Below are 21,672 nucleotides of genomic sequence, written 5' to 3'. Positions count from 1 at the left end.
CACTTGTACTGTCTTAGATCCGACCACACTTACCAAATTAACAAAGAGGGCCTCAGTTAGAATAATCTGCAAAAAAGACTGCTTTTGGAAGCAGGTCTGTACTCCAAGAGGGAGACCTGATAGAAGCCAACCTTTCCTTTGTCCACAGAAGCTATCACTCCTTCCCGACTGGTTAGAGATGCCCTCTCCCACTCCCCCTACTTGCTCTAGTGACGAAAAAGCTTCCTTATATCTGATGTGCACACCCCCCTACACCCAAGATGGAGATTCCAACTTCTTTCTCTTGCTCTCCCAAGAAAAATAAGACTCTAGACCTATGAGAGGAGGACGCTTTCCTGCTGTATATTTGGAGTGGCACAGATGGTTTCTTTTCTCCCCTTCCTTTGAAAAAGGAATGAAAATCTTTTATGCAGAGTCTTTGTCAGTAGAAATCAGGAGCATTTTCACTGTTTCACTCCCCATGTGGAGACAGAGGGATCCTTTTTCTGCATGCTGATAAAGGGAGGAACGGGGGGAAGCCGTGCTTGATGCTATTGAGATTTCTTGTGCACTCCGTGGGGAAGAGCCAGGCCCTGTTCAGTATATGGACTTCCCTGCCCCACTTTCAGTTTGTCTAGAGATCTTGTTCAAAGATTCTTCTTTCTCTGTTACTCAAGAAGAGGCTCCCTTCTCCGAATTCCCTCAGGGAGGGGTTGGCTACAGTGTCCGAATCTTTGGAAAAGAAAGCCCCTTTCTCAAGGTGAAAGGAGTGTGGTGAACTTCTGAGGGCCTGATCATTATTTTGAGTATTGGCCCTTGTCACAAGTGTGGTAGTGCCTAGTGTTATTAACTGCTTCGTTTGGTTAAGAGCAGCCCCTTTGCTTTTGGAATTAAAGGGAAGGGAGACCGTCAGATGGGATTATTGGGGCACATGGCTTTCTGTTCTGTTGTTTTCTTTGTTTGATTTTTTTTTCTTCTTTTGCTTACTGCTGTAAACTTTGTACCCCCAGAACTTTTGTTTTGGGGCATGTTTGAATGACTAAAGTTGCCACTTTGTCAGGTTTTTAGTATTATAAAACGTATTCTAATGAGGCTGAGAGCTGCAATGTTAATCTTTCATTCGTAGTTTCCCCATCCTCCCCTTGGCTTTTGTTATTTGGTGGGATGGGAATTAACACTTCCAAATTGCCTGAAGACACACTGAAGAACAGCTTTCTATCTTTTTCGTATGTAAAGTGTTCTTAAATTACCTCGTTTGCCCTTGAGTACTTGCAGTGGGGATTAGTCTGAGCTCTGTACCACTTTTGTTGGTGTCTGTAGGTCTGCTGTGCTGAAACAAACTGAAATAGAAAAGTTATTTAGAGTCTTGGGATTTTTACGGGTAACACAATGCTTTGCGATTATTTTGTTTAATTTGTCCATTTTACATGTGAAAAACAAGCCCAGGAAAGTTCAGTGACACACTCAAGGCCGTGCAGCTAGTAAGCGAGAGGCAGGATAGGGACCCTGGTCTCCCAGCTTGGAGACCAACAACTAGACTGCTTCCCAGCACTGATTCTGCATTTGAAGCAGAAAGACTGGGAGATGATAATTCTCAATTCAAAGGGCTTTCTTCTTTTATTGGAATAATTGTACTGCATACTCCTTATAAACATTAGTCTTCCCCCCATCCCCACCCCTGGGATAAATCCATCCCCTAAACAATGTAATTCTTATTTGTGTTAATGGTAAAGATGACAAGCCAATAGCAGCAAGAGAGAGTTGTTTGTGAATCTATGGGTTATTTTCTGCTTATACCTCAAACTAGGTAATTATCTGGTGTCTTCAACCAGTAGGTTGGTTATAAGTCATTAGTAAGGATTAAGCCATAAATCCCTGTCTACATTTTATAAGCATGTGTTACTCTTTTCTCTTACTTCAAGTTTATTTAACACTTTAGTGTAAAAAATTTATGATTGAGGGAGAGAGCTGACATTTGGAAAGATACTGATAAAGGGATAATACACTTACCGGTTATTCTTTATTGCTTCATATTTGGATCTTGAGATATAACGTTTTTAAAAAATTTTAAACGTGTGATACACGCTCATTGTTAAAAAAAAAAGTACAACATGCAGATAAGTCATTCATGATCCCATCACCCACGGTAACACTGTTAATATTTGGCTTATAGTATTTAAAACAATTTTCCTGTATGGATATATATTTTTCCAAAATAAAAGAATCCTAATATTTATCTAGCTTGATAAGACATCTCAGGCAGCTTTCTATGGAGAGGTATATTTCTGTACCATCATTTTTAATTGCTCCATTGCATTCAGAAATTTAAAGAACTTGAATGGTAAAATTCTGTTGTTTCTGCAGTCTTGTGGCGTTACCAATATCTTGATAGAGGGAGAAAGTTGAGAGGAGAGTTTAGTGATGTGAGCTAGTGAGCTGAGAATAATTGTAAACTGCTCTAGGCTTGCATCTAAATATGACTTCACCTCTGAGGGTTCCAGCTGAGGCACTTAGCTGTCCTTGGTGACTCCACTTCACATACTGCTGAGAAACTTGAGGACCAGAATCAGGCTGCAAAAAGGAGGGAGTGTCTGTTTTGCTTCGACAGCCTATGTGCCTAGTTGTTTTACAGGTTGAAAAGTCTTATAATTATGTCTCTACCAAACACACGTATCAAGAGATGGTAGTTTTGTGGCGTTTGGCTTTTGTATATTGGAAGTTATCTTTTGGTGACCAAGCTTTACAATTCTGTTTTGGTCCACACCAGTTTACAACATAGATGGAGGTGTAGGAAAGGTAATGGCACTGTTTTCCCTGAGGAATATTTTGAGCCATTTTATGTGATTATCAATATTGCCTCTTTGTGATAAGCATCTGTTTAAGAAGCGTGTATTTGTGCGTGATTTTGTGTTCAGAACAAAATCTTGAGTTAGGACTGTGGGGTTGGAAAGGAGTGAGATTTGTTAGAGACACAGCTGGAGTTGGGACCGTTGGTACAAGTGCTAATTGAACGGCATGTGGATGGTGAGATATGGTTATGTCTGGGGATTCAAGTCTGAGCTCTGGGGTAACAGGGGTGCCATTACTAAGAGAGGCAATGGGATCAAAAATAAGCATGTAAGGCTACTGAGAGCCTCTTACTCATCCTGTTTCTCATAGCTGCTTGCATGTAGCAATACTCGATTATTCACTGGGTTGAATGGGTTCTATTTTAGGCATGTTACGTTTTGGGGGGGGTGCCATCCTTGTGAGTGAAACGTAGGTCACAGCTTGAGAAAAAGTTGGGGCTAGGGACAGATTTCTTAAAAAAAAAAATCAGCTTCATTAAGATATAATTCATATAACTTGTAATTCATCAACTTAAATTGTACAATTCAGTGGTGTTTGGCATAGTCTGAGTTGTGCAACCATCACCACAATCAATTTTAGAACACTTTTATTGCCCCTAAAAGAAAAACTGTCCATCAGCCACTCCCTATTTCTCCAACTCTTCCAGCAGTAAGTGGTCACTAATCCACTTTCTGACTCCAGATTTGCCTGCTGTGGACATTTCGTGTAAGTGAGATCTTATAATATGTGGTCTTTTGTGCCTGGCTTCTTTTACTTACATAAAGTTTTCAAGGTTCATCCATATTGTGTCATGAATCAACACATCATTTCTTTTCATAGTTAAGTAATACTCCATTGTGTGGATAGACCACATTTTGTTGATCCGTTCATCAGTTGATGGACATTTTGATTTGTTTCCACTTTTTGGCTCTTGTGAACAGTTCTGCGGTGAACATCCGTGTACAAGTTTTTGTGCGGGCATGTGGTTTTTGCACATGTTCCTCAGAGTGGAGTCGCTGGATCATGTGGTTACTCTGTGCTTAAAGGGACAGTTTTGAGTCATCCTCTTATCAGAGAAGCTGCACGAAAAGGTGAGGTCATCAAAAAAGTGAAGCCTGGGAAGGGGGTGTATCGAGGGTTGAACTTGAGAACACCCACACCTTGGCAGGCAGGGAGACCCACGGAGCTTGTCTCCACCTTCTCTTCTACAGTAGTCTTTCCTGCACTTACTCTTTCGGTGCATATGTGGTGTGACAACCAAAAGCTGGATTGTTATCTGTCGATGGGAAAGGGAAACTGAACCAAATTAAAATGGAGCACTTCCAACCTTTTGGGAGCGGGGGCATCAAATAGCAGTTTCACTTTATCCCTTAACCCCCACGTACACACACACACACACAAAATGGCTTAAAATCTAAAGTACCCCTAGAAATCCAGGAGCTAGAGGAGAAAGGGGAAGACTAGCTCCAGAAAGGATGCCTTTGTCAGCACGGTTTATGAAAGTCCCCTGTGAGTCTCACCTCACTCCTTTGCATGCCAGTGCGTCTCTCCTTGCTTCTCTTTTGGATTCAGGTTTCTTCACCAGCCCTCCTGTGTTACCTCAACCTTATGGACCAGCAGTCTGCTTTCCTGTAATTTCTAGTATTCGTATTTAAGTTAGTGGTGTCACGTTATGTTCTTTCACCTTTGAGTAGGGTTCCTTGAAAACACTAAGGCGCTCGCTCAGCAGATGAGAGCATAGGGACATGAGTAAATCAGCCACCACAGGTTGGAAAACCAGGAGAAAGGCAGAATGGTCTGGAATGAGAGGACCTGTCATCTGCCCTTCCTCAGCCCCAGCTCCAGTCCAGACAGCACAAGCCAGTGTAGGGGACCTTCAGTCAAGGAGGAACGGTCGTCAACCGAGGAGTGCTCAAGGAGTGGGCTGCTCATTGACGGGGAGGCAGAGCGTGTGCCTTTGTGTAAGCGGCATCGGTGGGCTTCCCCCCATAATCAGGGTACGAACAGAGACAGGACCCAGGGCCGCTGGGTCGTAAGGAGGGAGTTACATGGTGTCTCGGAGAGTCCCTCATGCTCAGAAATCTGATCGTGGTCGGTGGAGAGACGGTGAGACAGCCTAACAGTCAAAACAGTTCCATAGCGAGCTCTGGGTATTACTTGTATGTAACGTGTTTATTTTGGAGAAAGGTGGACATTAGGAAGTGGTGAGAGTACATCTGAAACATCCTTTCCTATGTGCATTTCGGCCAAAGGGATCTGCCTTCGGTACTTCCGATAAATTCTTGTTATCAACTCGGAGATTCCAAATATTTCTCACCTTCTCTCTCCTCCTGTTTAGGGTTAAGGAAAACATCAAGAACGAAAGCGTGCAGTATCTCATTTGGTTATCATTTCTGCCTTGGTCAGGTCAAGTGGATTTTGTGGTGGAAACCACACGCGTTTGGTAGACTAAAATGGAAAAGTTACCGGCCAGGAGACCCTGGTTCTGGGTGTACCATTCCCTATCTGTGTGTGCGTTTGTTTTGATTACTTTAATAATACAGTACCATGAACTACTTAAATATATACATTTTAGCAAATAACCCCTGTTCCCATTACCCAATGTGAGAAGTGAAACATGACCAACACAGTGGAAGCCCTGGGTGTCCCCCCTTCTTCCCTCAGTTAACCATGTAATATTTTAGGCAGGTCACCTTTACCCTCTTCAGGTGTGGTGTTAGAACCTGTAACAGGAAGACAACAGCCGCCCTGCTTAGCTCACTGGGTTGTTATGAGAATCAAATGAGTGGTGTCTGTGAAGGCACTTGGAAAATCTCGAGGTGCTGAGTTGAAGTCAGGAAGGATTTGCCCAAGAGCTGATTTAGTCGTGTCGGGTGCCAGTCTGCGTAGACACAGCTCAGGTGTTTGGTGAGCACTTTTCTCTATATCTTCTTCCAAAGAGAATTCTTAATGAAGAAAAGTCAGTGAATCGAATTCTTCAGAGTCCCTCAGTATATGTTAATTCAGCAAATATTTTCTGAGTGCCTGCTATGTGTGAAACAACTATTCCAGGCAGCAGGGATATAGCAGCGAACAAAACGCGCAAGGTTCACGACCTGAAAACAATTCAAAAACCTTCTTTACCTTCTTATTTACATTGGGTCTATCCTTGGATGCTTAGACATGTCTTATTCTCATCTACATTTGATGAGATCTCACTTAAATCCAGATTTATACTAAGAATTGTTCACAAGGCAGTATTTGCATTGAAATTAGACAGATGTCTATTAAAGGTTTAAGGTATTTATTTTCCTCAAACTCAGTCTCTTACAGAGAATTTTTTGGTGCCAGATAATGCTGGCATTTGAGGTAGGATTTTTTGCCTTTGTTTTAGCCAGTTTAAGCTGAGACAGCTTTCTACTACCCTGCAAGGTTTTAAACTTTTATCCCTTCCTTTGATTTGTGTCAGGGTGAGCCGTTTGGTGTAAAAGACTTGACTCCATATCTGCATCTGCCCCCATGCTGTCATCCGGCGTAGAGACCCAGCCCGTTCCACTCGATTCCTCCATGTCTGCCGAGGTGCAGGAATTATACTCTGAACTCCCAGTGAGTGTCTCCAAAGAGCTTCATGCTGACCCTGAGCCAAGTGCGATTCCAGATGTAAAACCTGGAGCCTCAAGCTCTCGTATAAGTCAGAGTAGGGCAGTGCCCTTGGAGCTGCAGAGGACTCCTGTGGAAAGTTGTCGCGAAGAAACCCCTGAGACCTTGGACCATGGGGGTGAGCCTGGGCGGTGTGGGCTGGTGGACCCCACAGCAGAAGGTTCTGTGGCTTCTGGGATCTTGGATAGGGAAGTGAAAGCCAAGAGCATGGAGCAAAAGGTCTTCAGAGATGGAGGGGACCAGGCGGAGATTGTAAGAGACCCCTGTGAGGGAGCAAAGGAAGACACACGTCAATATTCCACAGCTGCTGAAGAGAAGCTCTGCCCCAGCCAGGTAAGAAATGAGATCTTGATGCAGATCAGTTGAGTGGGGATGGCATCTTTCCAGCTGGACTAACACTTCTCAGGATAAATTACAGAGTCTGACAGGTAGCTTATGATTTATTCTTGAAACATTTCCAAAATGTTGATTTTGATGTTAACTTTCTTTTGATGATTTTTAAAAACATTCGTGTCGCATCAGACACTTGAGAGGAAGTGCTTATCTCATGAAAACGTGTCAGTCTTCTGACACAGCTACTGTATATGGAATGTTGAGTCTCTTTTTGATGGTCGTGTGGGATTTCTGTGTCTGATGTTAAGGAACGATGTGTACTCGTTCCTTGAGTTTTGGTAGCGTCATGGTTAGGATAGAGTGAGGTGTCACAGAGGTATCTTTGAGGGAGACTGTTGACCCAGCTAGGGCTTCATAGGATGAATACCCTCGTGGGGTCTCCATATTTCAGAAGTCCTAAGCTTTGTAGGTCTAGAAACTTGACTTGTATCTTTTGTACGTCAGAGGTGATGATCTCCAAAGGACTGATCCAAGCTACCCCCCTTCATGAGAGGCTGAAGCTTAAATCAGAAAGCCAGTTCTTTAACTATACACGGTGAAAAGTGGAATCACTGCTTGGTGTGGCATGGAAAATCCCATCTCTGTGAATTTGATATTGGAGTAAGAGGGATTAGTTAGGTGAGACTAATGGTTAGTGAGCTAAGGTAGCCTGATGGACCCCAGTTCCTAAAGGAAGTTTTACCTGCCAAGTGGACTAGAAAGCTTACTCTTTGCCCTGGATGGTGCCTTAGATCAAGAGTTAGTAAACTTTCTGTGTAAAGGGTCGTACAGTAAATATTTTAGGCTTTGCAGGCCATATGGCCTCTGTTGAAACTACTCAACTCTGCCATTGTTGCTTGAAAGCAGGCATAGATGATTCTTACAAAAATTAGTGTGGCTGTATTCCAGTAAAGTGTTGTCTATAAGCACAGGCTGTAGTTTGTCAACCCCTGCTCTGTGTACTAATAAATTCGTATTCTCTGGGCTTCCTGGGCTAGGCTCCATTCCCCACCTGATAAAAATACATCATTTATTTACACAGGTTACAGGGCAATTGACTGTCATTAGTAGGCTGCGTATATTAACCATAATTAAGAATAGATAAAGCATGAAGTAACAGTTGAACAAAATATCAGATTTTATGCTGTGGTGACCTATCCTTAAAAATATAGTTAAATGAGCAACGTAACAGATCCATAAGTTCCTTACTCCTTGTTATGGTGGGCTGCGTCTAACAAGATGGAAAGTTTTCTTCATGTAAAATTTGATATAAAATGAAAGTATGCATATATAAATGAACACAATATACTTATATCAGTACATGTATATACACACATATATACGTACCACCTAACCCGAGAACTAGAAGATTACTGTCTCCCTATTCCTTTTCTAAACTATTCCCTTTCTCCTTTTTAACTCCACCAGAGGTAAATTCTATTTTGAATTGTGTAAAGCAAAATGAAATTTAATAGATATAAATGCAAGATTTTGTACTTGGTTTCATAAAGGGAACTACACACAAGTGGAAAACAGAAGTGAAAAACAGAAGCCCTACAGGTTTTAACTGGTTAATTAGAATAGACTCTGTAGCTGCCAAGAAAAGCCAGTTTGCTCTTTTTTTTTTTTTTAAACATCTTTATTGAAGTATAATTGCTTTACAATGGTGTGTTAGTTTCTGCTTTATAACAAAGTGAATCAGTTATCAGTTTGCTCTTAATATACATTAACGAAATGTGTTGCCTGGACAGAGGTGGTGGTTGTGTGCTTGTGTGCTGGTTCGCCTGTACCTAGAGTATCATCCTCATGGTTCTCTCTCCCCTACCCCCCCAGCACTCAGATGAGCTCAAGATACAGGGAGGATGGGGTTGGGGGCAGAGGGGAAGCAAGGAATGAGTCAGTGTTGGGGTTCCTGGCCAAAGCAGAGCCTGTCCCTTCCTTTTCACATTGAGGCTGGGGTCATGTGGGAGGAATGTATTCATGGATAAGAATTCACACTAAGGACACAATGTGAAAATACCCTATTGGAAGCCGAGTTGCTGGGTCTTCCTGAAAAATCAGGAGGAATGAGAGAAGCCTTTGAGACTTTGGAGGGTTGAGCAGAGCAGTTCTGTTGGGCATAGTTAAGCTCAGGGGAAGACGGGTGGGACGGTGGCAGCTCCTGACATTCTTAGGTCACAGCACCATTGGAAATCTGGATGAATGCTGCAGGCCTCTCAGAAAAGCAGACATGCCATCCTGGAAGGTCTGCAGACTCCAGACATCCTTGGACCCCAGGTTAACTCTTGCTAGATTGGCAAAACACCACAAACATAGTCAAAAGACAACTGACAAATTGGGAGGACATATTTGCAACGTATATCATGGATAATGGGCTTATATCTCTACTGTATAAAGACCTCTTAAATTGGGGAATGAAAAAACTCAATAGAAAAATGGAGGAGACACTTGAGTAGATAAGTCACTGCGTGCGTGTGTGTTTGTGTGTGTGTGTATTGTGTTTAAACACATGAAGATGACCGACCTCACTCATAATTAGAGATGCAAATTTAAACAACCCATGATACTACTTTTATGAAACCTATCAGATTGGTGAACATGAAGAATTGGCAAGGCTGTGAGGAAAAAGGCTGTTCTCACACATGGCTGGTGGGAACGCATACTGATACAACCTTGCAGAAGAGGAATTGGGCTACACTTAACAAAATTATGCCCTGATCTGTTGACCCAGAACTCTCATTTCTAGAGATGAAGGTACACCTCCCACAGCATAAAAATATGTATACACAAGGTTATTGTTTGCAGTGTAGTTTATTATTGCAAAATGTTGGAAGCAACCTAAATGTCCACATATAGGAGACAGGTTGAATAAACTATGGTATATAAACATCCTTCCCTGGAGCCCTGTGCAACTGTAATAAAGAATGAAGATCTCTATGTACAGGTACAGGTGTCCCCTAGACCACTTCTGCGTTTGGTGATTCTCTGGAATTCACAGGACACTGCACATGGTCAGATTCACAGCTAAGATTAATTACAGTGTAAGGACATAAAGCAATCAGCAAAGGGAAGAGGGGCATGGGGGCAATGTCTAGAGGAAATCACGCACACACTCCAGGAGTCCTCCGAGTGTAGTCACACACACTTCACTTCCTCTGGGAACCAATTCTGCTCATACATGTGAAATGACTATCATGGAAGCTTGTTAGAGTCCAGGCTGGTCACATGGGCATCCTCTGGCTGGCACATACCAAAATCCCAGACGTCACAGGAGGAAAGCAGGGGTTCCCCATGAATCACATTGTTGTATAGGTGTCGTGAGCCACTCTGATCATTTAGGAAATGGTGGAGACTCTCCTACAATCTAAGTTCACAGATGCTAGCCAAGGCTACCCTTGTAAGCACACCTTTCTAAGAATAACAGGCCTGCTGCTGTTAACTCTTCTGCAAAGGAGGATATACTAAGTGAAAAAAGCAAACTGTGAAGGACTTTCTACAGTATCCTCCCTTTCATGCATGAAAGAAGGGGAAATAAGCAAGTGTACAAGTGTATGCTCATTTGTATAAAACACACACATGTGTACACACAGGAGGGATGAGCCAGAGAAGAACCATATCACTTCTGTGGGGTTCCTGCCCCCCAGATGCACAACCAGGATCTAATCATGAGGAAACATCCGACAAACCCAAACCAAGGGACTTTCTTTCCAAAAGTTATGAAAGATGAATACGTATGGAACCCTCTCAGTTGAAAGGAGACTGAGGAGGCACGATGACTAAATGCATTCTGGGAGCCTGGATTGGATCCTGGTCCCGAAAAGGGTGTTATGGAGCCATTAACAAGATTTGAATAAGGTCTTTAGATTAGTTAGTATTTTATTAGTGTTAATAACTATACTGTGGTTATGTAAGATGTTAACATTAGGGAAAGCTGGATGAAGACTATACAAGAAATTTTTTTGACCAATATTTGCAATTTTTTTGTGTATTTAAAAGATTATTTCTAAATCAAATGTTTAAAAACTTTAAAAATATTTTAACAATTAAAACCAAAAAAAACCTCTTCTTGATAGAGGGAGACAGAATTTAACTCAGTATGAGAGGTGCTTTTTAACAGCTAGACCAGTCTAGAAATGGCTTAGGTTACTCAGGGAAGTCCTGTTTATAAAGAGGCTCAGTGACTGTTTGTCAGGAATATAGCAAAGGGGATTCTAACTCGGACAAGCAACCTCAGAGGTAGGTGTTCTTTTCCATGCTGACATTCTGTGATTTTGTTCTAATAGTTGATTTGCCTTTAGCAGCATTCCACAAAGTTTTTTCCTTCAGCTGTTGTTCATCTCAAACCAGCAAAGAGGCCCACAATCGTGCACTGGCTCCAGTTGGGGGAAGAGTACTCAGAGGTTATCACTTAACCCACTCTTCTCTGTTCCCTCTGAACCAAAATCAGTCAAGGCGGAAGGGTACTGACTTCAACAGAGCTCGGCTCCAGGAATAAGAACTTGCTGTGGTTGTGAAGGACGGCCACCTACACTTTCCGGCATGGATTGCATGAATTAAATGAATTTAATGAAGTTAAGTCTGCTTGGTGAATTTCCCAGTTCATGGAGAAGAACGGCACCAATATTTAGAATTAGAAGTTTACGCTTTTTTGTACCTTGGGCCCTGATGAAACCTAAACTGGTTTTGTTAAATATTCATTTCATTCACTCATTTAACCTCTCTTAAGGTCATTATTAGTTGTGCTTTTGTTTTTTTGGGTTTTTTTGTTTGTTGTTGTAAAAGAAAAACAACAAAGTACATGTTATTTTATGAAGCAACTTATTTTTAAATGTTGGTCTTAACTTTTTTTTTGGCTTTTTTTACTGTGGTAAAATACATATAACATTTACCATTTTTATTATTTGTAACGCTTCAGTGGCATTAAGTACATTCACATTGTTGTATAACCATCACCACCATCCATCTCCAGAACTCTTTTTATTTTCCCAAATTGGAACTCTGTCCCCATTAAACAATACCTCCCCATATGCTCTCCCCCAGCCCCTGGTAACCCCCGTTCGCCACCTTTCTGTCTATGAATTTGTCTGCTCTAGGGACCTCATATAAGTGCAATCATACAGTCTTTGTCCTTTTGTGACTGTACTTGACATTTTCTTTAAAGATCCACGTGGGGCTTCCCTGACGATCCAGTGGTTAAGACTGCGCTTCCACTGCAGGGGACAAGGGTTCAATCCCTGGTCGGGGAACTAAGATCCTGCATGCTGTGTGGTGCAGCCAAAATATATATATTTTTTTAATACAAAATAAAAAAGATCCACTTAAAAAGTTAAAATAAATATTCCAGTCATGAAATATTTCAATCATGAAAAGTTAAACCAGCAAAAAAATCATTCTTTCCTGCCTTATGATTGTGTCAGAAAGGTATAAGGACTTGTAACTAGTACTTTTGTCCTTTGATCTGGGATATTCTGTTATCGGGAGGGGAGAAGAAAGGCAAAAACAAGGAGGGGAAAGAGTCTGGGAACAGGTGCGTGGAAGGGACAGCTGCAGGAGGCACGCTGAGTGGTGAAAGAACCGTTCAGCTCTGACCTCTGCCCTCACAGGAGGAAGGTCAAGAACTACGGTGCACACAGAGGTTACGGACCAGGATACGGAAAAGACTGGTCTTATTTAAGAATAAAGTGGAAAGACGGGTATGTGACATCCCACACAGGTGATTTGACATTGAAAACTTTTTTTTTCCTGATTTGAACAACCAACTTTATTTTCTTTTTTTTAACTGAAGTATAGTTGGTTTACAATGTTATATTAGTTTCTGGTGTACAACGTAGTGATTTCATTTTTGTTTTCTTGGCCGCGCAGTTTGTGGAATTTCAGTTCCCTGACCAGGGATTGAACCCAGGCCATGGCAGCGAAAGCCCGGAATCTAACCACTAGGCCATCAGGGAATTGCCCAATGTAGTGATTTTTGACATTTTTATAGGTTATACTTCATTTAAGGTTATTATAAAATATTGGTTACATTCCCTGTGCTGAACATTACATCCTTGTATCTGTGAAAACTCTTTATACCATGCTTGGTTTTTTGCTTGTTTTTCTTGGTGCTTAGATATAAGCTGTACACAGGGGTAGATCTGCCGGGGTGAATGTGTTGTAAAAGCTTTGGCTTCAAGATACATCATTCATGCTCAACACAGACACAGAAAAAGTTCTGAATTGTCTGTTAGCGGAAACATACGAAGACTCAGTATGCATCTTTTGACAGATATTTGAAGGCATATGGACAGGAGACATCAAGTCAGGAAGCACAATGGCTGTTGATCACCCGAGGCATGTTATGCTATTGGAGAAACTTGTTATTTAATGGCATGTTCAGAAAAGACCCAATCTTATGCAATTTATATGACTTTACTTAAGGGAAAGGCTGTTATGCTAAATGCCCATTAAGCTTCCTTCCTTGTCACCCTAAGAGTCTCTGATCCTAAGGGAAATTTGCAGTAGTTTGAAGCAGCTTGCTGTTTGCTTAAAAGGAAATCTTGTTGGAAAGAACTCATTTTCAGTGATTTAAAGGTGAAAAAATCTGAACTTCACACTATCAGTAGTACAGTTGGTGGCCATAAGCTGTTCTCCCGGTCTGCCAGAGTACCGTGGTCCCCACAGTGATGGTTTGCCTGTGGTTCTCAGCTCATATTGTTAAAAGTGTGTGACAAAGAAGTGCCCAAAGCACCATTCACATATTGCTGGGACTTAAGGTGGAACTTTCTCCTCATTAGTTTAGCAGTTCTCTTAGATAAATCCTTGTGGCGGACTGTTATTAAATGCCTTACCCAGCTAACGTGATCAGTGCCTCATTTAAAGTTTCTCTGAATTGAGATACATGGAGGAAAATTCCTTTTTAGGCTCAGTAAAGATGATTTAAAGTTGCTGTCCTACAGCTGTTCCTTCCTAGATGTGCAAGTGTAGGAAACTGAAAGGTTCATCTAGAGATCCAACGTCTTGTTTATTTTCAGTGTTCTTCACTGTGAACATGATCACTGCTGTTCCCACAAGTGCCAGGAAATGGGAGGTATCTCATTTGCTCTGTGTTGGGGCCCTGTTGTGTGTTCAGTGTGTCGGCAGTCCCACCTGAAGCTTTTTTTTTTTTTTTTTTTAATTTTATTTATTTATTTATTTATGGCTGTGTTGGGTCCTCTTTTCTGTGTGAGGGCTTTCTCTAGTTGTGGCAAGCGGGGGCCACTCTTCATCGCGGTGCACGGGCCTCTCACCACCGCGGCCTCTCTTGCACCGCGGAGCGCAGGCTCAGTAACTGTAGCTCACGGGCCCAGCTGCTCTGCGGCATGTGGGATCTTCCCAGACCAGGGCTCGAACCCGTGTCCCCTGCATTGGCAGGCAGACTCTCAACCACTGCACCACCAGGGAAGCCCCCACCTGAAGCTTTGACCACCACTGCTCCAGCTCAGGAAGCTCAGGCTTGGAGGAGGTCAGCGAGATCTGCTTGCAACCAGGGCTCATGGCTCAGGTGTACGTCAGGCCCTGAGGAGCTTATAACTACCCTGCTTATAAAAGCTGAAGGGCCTGGTGTATGTTCATTACCCTCCTAAAGATATTTGTGGCGTTTTTTTTTCTGGCTCAATACTAGCCTCATAGGAATGAATCAGTATTGCATCTTTTGCAGGATAAACAGCCAGCTTTTAATGGGAAATAAGATTACAGATGAACAGTAAGAATGGTTTTCAAGACCCTCTTAAAATCTGCCTAAACTTTGGAGAAGTATTTTAAGTTGGTTTTGGTTCCAAGCAGTGGGCAGGAGGATGACATGTTGGCTGTGCCAGGCTGAGGCAGAGAATTTGCTGTCAGTTTGACGAATTGCACTATTATGTGGCATTTCGTATTTTATATAGTTTATATAATGCTACAAACTACTGTAATGATCTAATTTGATTTTGCAAGAGGGATCCACGTGAACTTTTATCTTGGAAACAGATTTTGCAAGGAATGTTAGGATATTAATGATCAGATGTCAAGATTTAGTAAAGTCTAGATGGTAGAGAGAAATGTTTAGGACTTTACCTCTAGGAATCCTGAAACTTAGAACACTTAGCTGATAAAATATTGTAGGAAAAGGACATTGTGTCTGATAAATTTCTTCAAGTGTTTATTACATGATCGGTTGGCTCGAGGGGATGGAGGGAGTTGCACACAGGATGCTTACGCTACACGGCCATTGCTCGCAAGTGATCTGTTCTGTTCCTTCATCTGCGTTTGGGGCCCAGGGCTGGTTGAGCTCCCACCTGATCTGAAGATCGCCCAGCGCCGTGGTGCTGGTGGTTGGGGGTCCCTCACATCTGAACTCAGCCTCACACTGTTTCTTTTTCAACCCTGTCAATTCCTGATCATATCTAGACTTAAAACTTTGTAGGGTCCACAGCCCTCTGTCAGGGGAAACTTGTTTTTCATAACTCAGAACCTTTCAGGAGAAGTCAGCAAGGCAGGGGGAGAGAGGAGTCTGTCACTCCCGGCTTCTGCTGCTCCCCTTCACTGTTAGGGGTCGTGGCTAAGCAGGGAGACGGGGGGATGGCTTGAAGCAGTCAGGTTGGCACTCCACCAGGGTGTGTGCGGGCTCCAGCTAAGACATCTCCTTAGAGCAGCAGGTGGGGCCAGACTAAAATCCCAGCAGTCCCTCCAGGAGCCGGAGCCCTTAGGGTTCATCATACGAGCTCACCAGAGTCCTTGGGAATCTGAGGGGACCTGTATGCTGCTGGCAGGAGGTCAGCTCTCACTGCAGAGTCTCTTTTAGGCCCAGAAGAGCTTAGGGCGGTCACTCCAGATGACACCGGGCTCTGCTGGTGACAGTCCTATTGGCTTTTCTCACAGGAAAGTGAGATCTAAGGTCTAAGGTCTACTGGATGGTGAGAACTTCTGCTCATGGAGCACCCGTCCTGACAGGGCATCTTGCGAGGTGTCTGTGGTCCCCATTTATAAAACCACCTGTAAGCATGCACTCTGTGCAGCAAAGCTAGCAGGTGGGAGTCCTGCGGCTGGAACGGAGCTGCATCTGACTCCTCACCCCTTGGCTTTTGCTCCAGCACCCGGCCTTTCCCATAAAGTATTAACCTGAAGAAATACTCTAAATAGCATCTAATCTAACACTTCAGACATTCAGCCTGAGAACTGGAAGTGTGGAGGGTAGTATCATTTTGGAGAAAGGATCAAGGGTAACTACAAGTAATGATGTTTTCTTAACCTCTCATTTTGAAATAATTTGAGACTTAAAGAAAAGTTGCAAAAGTAGTGTGAAGAATTCCCATTACCCTTCATGCATATTCCTCACATGTTAACATTTTACCACATTTGCTTTTGTTCCCTTCTGAATAATTTGAGCATATAGTTGTAGACGTGATGCCTAAATACTTGACTGTGTATTTCCTAGCAAACAAGGGCATTCTGTCAGGTGACCACAGTACTCTAATCAAAATCAAGAAATTAACACTGATCCGAGTACATTTGGCCAATTGTCCCACTGAAGTCTTTTGTAGCAAAAGAAAAGAAAATGTTTTCTTGGTCTAGGAAAAATCCAGGATCATTTGTGGCGTTCAGTTGTCATGTTTGTTTAGTCTCGTTTAATCTGTAACATTTTCTCAGCTCATGACCTTGGCACTTGAAATAGTACAGGCCATTTATTTTGTAGAATTTTCCTCAGTTTGGGTTTGTCTGATGTTTCCTCATGATTAGATCCTGGTTGTGCATTTGGGGGGCAGGAACCCCACAGAAGTGATGTGGTTCTTCCTGTGCATCCTTTCAGCAGGTGCCTGGCATTGAGGTGCCTCATTCCTGGGCAGGGGAACTGCCATCACCTGGTTCAGGTGGGGTCTGCCAGGCTTCTCCACTGTGAAGGTACTATTTTCCCCTTCATAATTATTAAGTATCTTGTGGGGAGATATTTTGAAACTATGTAAATATTTCTGTTTCTCATTCAAACTTTTAGCGACTAGTTTTAACATCCATTGATGATTCTTGAGATAATTATCACTGTGATGGTTGCCAAATGGTAATTTTCTAATTCCATCATTCCTTCTACGGTAAGTAAGAGCTTTTCTTCTCCCCATTTACAAATAAATTTGACCTGGCATCACACTAGAATTTATACTCTTTTGGCCAAACGTGGTAACACGTAAGTTCTGTGGGAGATGGTTGTTTTAAGTTCACACTGTGCAAAAGCATTCCACACTGAAGTTGCAATAGAAAGTGAAGGAACAGTCCTGCTTTGTACATGACACTCCACACCGGGCCTCTTCTCTCACTTGCAGTGATGATGCTTTATTTCCTCCTGTGTCCACCTGTATTTGCCATCACTTTGATCTTCTGTTTCCACCACAGAACTTTGCTTAGAAATGAAATGGTTTTGCTTGTTTGTTGTTGTTGTTGTTTTTGTTTTGGGGTTTTTTGGGGGGGATTTTTTTGGTGGAGAATGTGGGCAGTGATGTTTTTTTTAAGTGCTGTAAAAGTTATCAAGCATTGTAGCAATGATTTCACCATCTGTCAGTTTAAGTGAGTGCTATGTCAGAATCTTTTACTTACCAGTTAAATCCATGTGAAAGAAAATCTTTGGGCAGAGAAAAAGAGGTGACCCAGAAGGAAACTTTGATGTGAGCAGCCATCGTTGGTCTGTCAGTGTCTCCAGCTGGTCAGCCTGGTCGGACCCTTTCCTCACGGGGCCCCATGCCACACACGCGCTGCTGCTGCTGCCCCATCCCATTTTCCTGAAGTCCCTCTGTAGGTTGTCATTGATGGTGTTCCTCCTTATACCCTCCTCCAGTGAACAGGGATGAAAAGGAAAAATAGCCCTTCCAGGAAGTTTGAGGAAAAAATGAGTACGTGATGCTGAGAATGGTTAGGGACTGAGTTACATCCAACTTCCTGGTAGTTTCCATTCAGATTTTCACTTAATTAAGATCACATTGCATCAATGTGTTTCTTGATTCGGAGGATACTTACAGGGTTTTGTTTGGATCTGCAGCCCAGCATTCTAAACCTCTGTTATTGTCCAGACCTTGGGAAACTTGGCTTTTCAAGCTCAAATTCTAGAGAAGTGGAAGTTTTATTGATTATACTAATTTGAATTTGAGGTTTGCTTCAGTTCCCAGTCCTTGTGACTGCTAGCAGATTTCCAGGAGTTGGAAAGAAGACTCTCAGAGAATCATTGGCATTGGTGAGCTCGGGTGTCTCTGGATCCTCCCTGACTGCTGGATTTTCTTACTGCAGGAGGACCTCCTGTTGCAGGCAAGCAAAGAACATCTATGCACGGACCTCCCTGAAGATGGTCTGAGGAACAAAGGTATTTATTTCTCTCACATCTTTTCCTTCTTCCATTATTAAACACACAATTTTAGTTCACACTGGGAACGTGAGGATTTTAGGTCCCTGCCTTGCCAGATGGACTTCACTGTAGCAGCTCTTGGTATCATTGCCCACGGACGTACTCGGAGGCCCCTGGTATGATCGAGCAATGCCTCATTTGTGACAGAAGTTTGCTTCCCACTTTTTCTATAATGAGTCCCCATTGACTGTGAGTTGAACCTTAATGCTGGTGTGAAATCTTTCATTTGACTTTATAAAGCTGCACTGCTGTGTGGAAGGGTTCACGTGGACGGGGAGGAACCACCGCTGGCCATGCAGGGCATCCTGCTCTGTTCTCGTAGACGGCGTGTCCACTCCCGGTCACCTTGAGAGTTTGCAGAACAGTTTCTCACTTCCGTTACCTCGTTTGCTCCTCAAAACAATTGTTGAATATGGGCATCTGAGATACTGCCTTTAATTTGATTGATTGATTGATTGATTGATTTGATTGAGGAAGAAGCCAAGGCCCAGAAGAGAGTGCTGAGCCAAGATTCTTCTCCCCCTGCCCCAGGCTGAAAATAATCTTAGGTAACTTTAGCCAGGACTCTGTGTATCTATTTTATAATTAAGGTTAACAATGTAGAATAATCAAAACTGCAAAAAAAAAAATATACAGCAAATATGTTTAATTGTGTGAACATTTTGTTACTGTGATACAACGTCAGATTTGACTCTGCTTCTTGGCAGCCTGGACAGAAAAGGAAGCACAGACCATCCCTATGAGAAAGGACGCTTGTCCTAGTTTATCACCCTGCTTCCTGCTGCTGGAGATTCTCTCTGTGGCTCAAAGCCTTGGCTGTCCAGTAGAGAGTAAAGCTCTGAAGATGAGAAATGTCGCTTTGTGCATGTCTCACCCGGTCTCAGGGCTTTACTAGGGATGCAGTTTAGTGCCGTCACCTGTCCCCGCCTGGATCTTTTTAGTGGGACTCCAGTACTGGTATACTGAGTCGTAGGTGTGTTGGTGTATTTTCACCCACATCTTATCACAAAATTCACTGTGTATGTTATGAACTACATTTAACTACTTTCATTTAACCACTGAATGGACCTTTTAAACAAGAGAACCAGAGTTATTTTCTATGATGAAATCTGCATTCTCAGACTTACCTGGGTACTTTGCACCTAAAAAGCTGGTCCCCACTGGACCTGGATAAGTTGAGCTCTTCTGAAAAGTGTTCTCGGATAAACTGCTCTGTGGCACTTTTTTTCCTGTCCTAATGCCATTCTTCTTTAGTGACTTAAATTGGTAAAATGAAATGGTTTTCCTCCCAAGCCATAGGGAAGGTTCTCAGGTTGATGTGGGGGAGCCTGGAAATGGCAGCTCTGCCTGACTTGTAGCAGCGATGGCCTAGTGCCCGACTGTGAGGCGTTCCTCCATGCAGCCCCCGAGAACCTTGCAAGCTGGCCCTATGTTACACTTGCAGGAACCAGCTCGGCTGTCCAGTGTCCCAGGCAGGCATGGCCAGGCAGAAAGGAGGGTTCTAAGCAGGCAGGTCTCCGCAGGAATTGAGCCCTGGGAGTGCAAGCAGGCCGTGCAGCTGCCACCACGGATTTGAGTTAAACAGATGCACATGCTCTACTGTCGTGTGACCAGCATTTCAGCTTGCTTTGCCAAGGTCAAGGTCAAACATTTACTAACTTACCATTTACTACAGAATTGAGAAGTAAATGATGTTTCTTGGAAATCTGGTTGTACTGTCTCTCCAGGGGCCGCAGCGGCCAAAATTTTCACTCTGCCCGGGATTGTAGCTCCTAGCCCTGGGCATGTTAGATATTTTAAGTTTTCCTGATGGAAATCTAATGGATCCTTGCTACCTTTGTTGTGAGCGTTTGTACTGTTGAGCACTGTGCAAATTGCTGTACATAGTTTTGTTTATACTAAGTTTTGATTATTCTGAAATGGGGGCACCTCTGAGGTCAGTGTTCTGTAATAATTTATAAATTTGCCGGGGGGTGAATTTGGGTCCCCCGTACTGAGCTATCTAGTAAGTGATCCTGGCACAGCTCCCTTCTCTGTGTTGTTTTTCCTTCTCTCTATAAATGTCCCGTTCACAGCACACTCCCAAGTTCACATGGGATTCCAGGCTTTTGAGGCTCTTTACAGTCGTTCTGTCTGCTGTGGTTCAGTGAGGTAAAATGAGAACACGATTGACTCTTTAATAAAAAGGACCTTTGTGTTAACCAAAAGGAGTCTTTAATTTGTAGAATGCTATTTTGCATATCATTCCCCATTTCTTGATTGCCTTAAGGCAGATCCGAGAGAAGCGGGCATGGGGACCAGTGCTGGGTGTTAGTCAAGAGGCCATTTCACAAGGGAAGAATGTCCCGTCAGGCCCTCTGACTGTGGCTCTCCCTTCCTGCTGTTCTGAGTGTTAACCTGGCTGTTTCACCATAATTTTCTGTTCAATATTTTATAAAACTAATGTTATCAATTTTTTTTTCCTTGTAACTGGGCTTGATTGGGAAGGTTGCGTAAGAAAGATGGAATGGGCTCCAGGAAAAACACAAATATTAGTTCCCACTAATTACTGTGGGACTTAGTTCCCGTAGTAACAGTCTCCGTTAAGGCTTATGTGGGAATCCTCTGAAATAGTAGGGTCACCAGAAATTGGAAGAGCGTTGAGGAAATAAACTTTGATGCAGAGGTGAAAGCGTCAAGGAGGGAAAAGCTACCTTATATAATTTTTGGAACTAGATAGTTTAAATTATTTAGAATAACTAAAGTTGAAACAATCTTTTCATAGCCTCTGTTTCTACTATGTGAATAAATTAAGCATTTTAAGGAGATGGAATGAACCTATCAATAAAGCCCTTAGGTGGTATATGCATCCAGATTCTTGGAGTTTACTGATCTGTTTGTATAATTTGGAATTACTATCTCATGTTTTGTATTCCCTGTTAATGCCATTATCCTCCTATAATTTACATTTTGGGGAGTGGAAAGTTGAAAAATCAGCCAGTACCACACCCATTTATTAGGCTACAAGGAGGAGGTCTAGACATTTGGGGAACTAATTTTTTTTTTTCATTTTTAAAAAAATTAAGGTATAACTTACATATACTGAAATTCACCCTTTTTTTGGGTGTGTATATGGTTCTATGAGTTTTGACAAACACATACAATTGTGTAATCACAACTGTACCAGCACAATCAAGAAATAGAACATTTCCATCACCCAGCAATCTCTTGCAGGCCCCTTTTATAGTCGGTCCTTGCCACCCCCAGCCCTTGGCAACCACTGATCCATGTTACTTCCCTATCGTTTTGACTTTTCTAGAATGCCGTATACACGTAGTCATGCGGGGGAAGCCTATGAGCCTGACTTTGTTCATTTAGTGTAGTGCATTTACAATTAATCCACAGTGCTGTGCGTATCATAGCTCATTGCTTCTTACATCTGAAAGGTATCCTGTCGTCTAGTTGTATCACGATTTATCTGCTTCTCATTCGAGGGA

At 42.6% G+C, this 21,672-nt stretch overlaps 1 protein-coding gene across 5 annotated transcripts in view; it reads left to right on the top strand.

Annotated features, from left to right (window-relative positions):
* Positions 1 to 21,672, top strand: part of PRR14L (proline rich 14 like) — a 53,323-nt gene that overhangs the window by 1,180 nt on the left and 30,471 nt on the right. For 2 of the 5 annotated variants that reach the window (XR_009697336.1, XM_061169383.1), the window contains exons 2-3: positions 6,257 to 6,780; positions 18,082 to 18,154. Coding sequence is in view for 3 of the 5 variants with exons in the window: in XM_061169383.1 (XP_061025366.1) it covers positions 6,307 to 6,780; positions 18,082 to 18,154 (547 nt within the window). In the remaining 2 variants the exon portion in view is untranslated. Of the gene's footprint in view, positions 1 to 6,256; positions 6,781 to 18,081; positions 18,155 to 21,672 lie in introns of those variants that run through there. The other 3 variants (XM_061169384.1, XM_061169386.1, XM_061169385.1) reach the window with 2 other exon arrangements.

This window comes from Eubalaena glacialis, chromosome 15 (genome assembly GCF_028564815.1).
Source record: "Eubalaena glacialis isolate mEubGla1 chromosome 15, mEubGla1.1.hap2.+ XY, whole genome shotgun sequence".
NCBI lineage: Eukaryota > Metazoa > Chordata > Mammalia > Artiodactyla > Balaenidae > Eubalaena > Eubalaena glacialis.
This window is presented reverse-complemented; position numbering and strand designations above follow the sequence as displayed.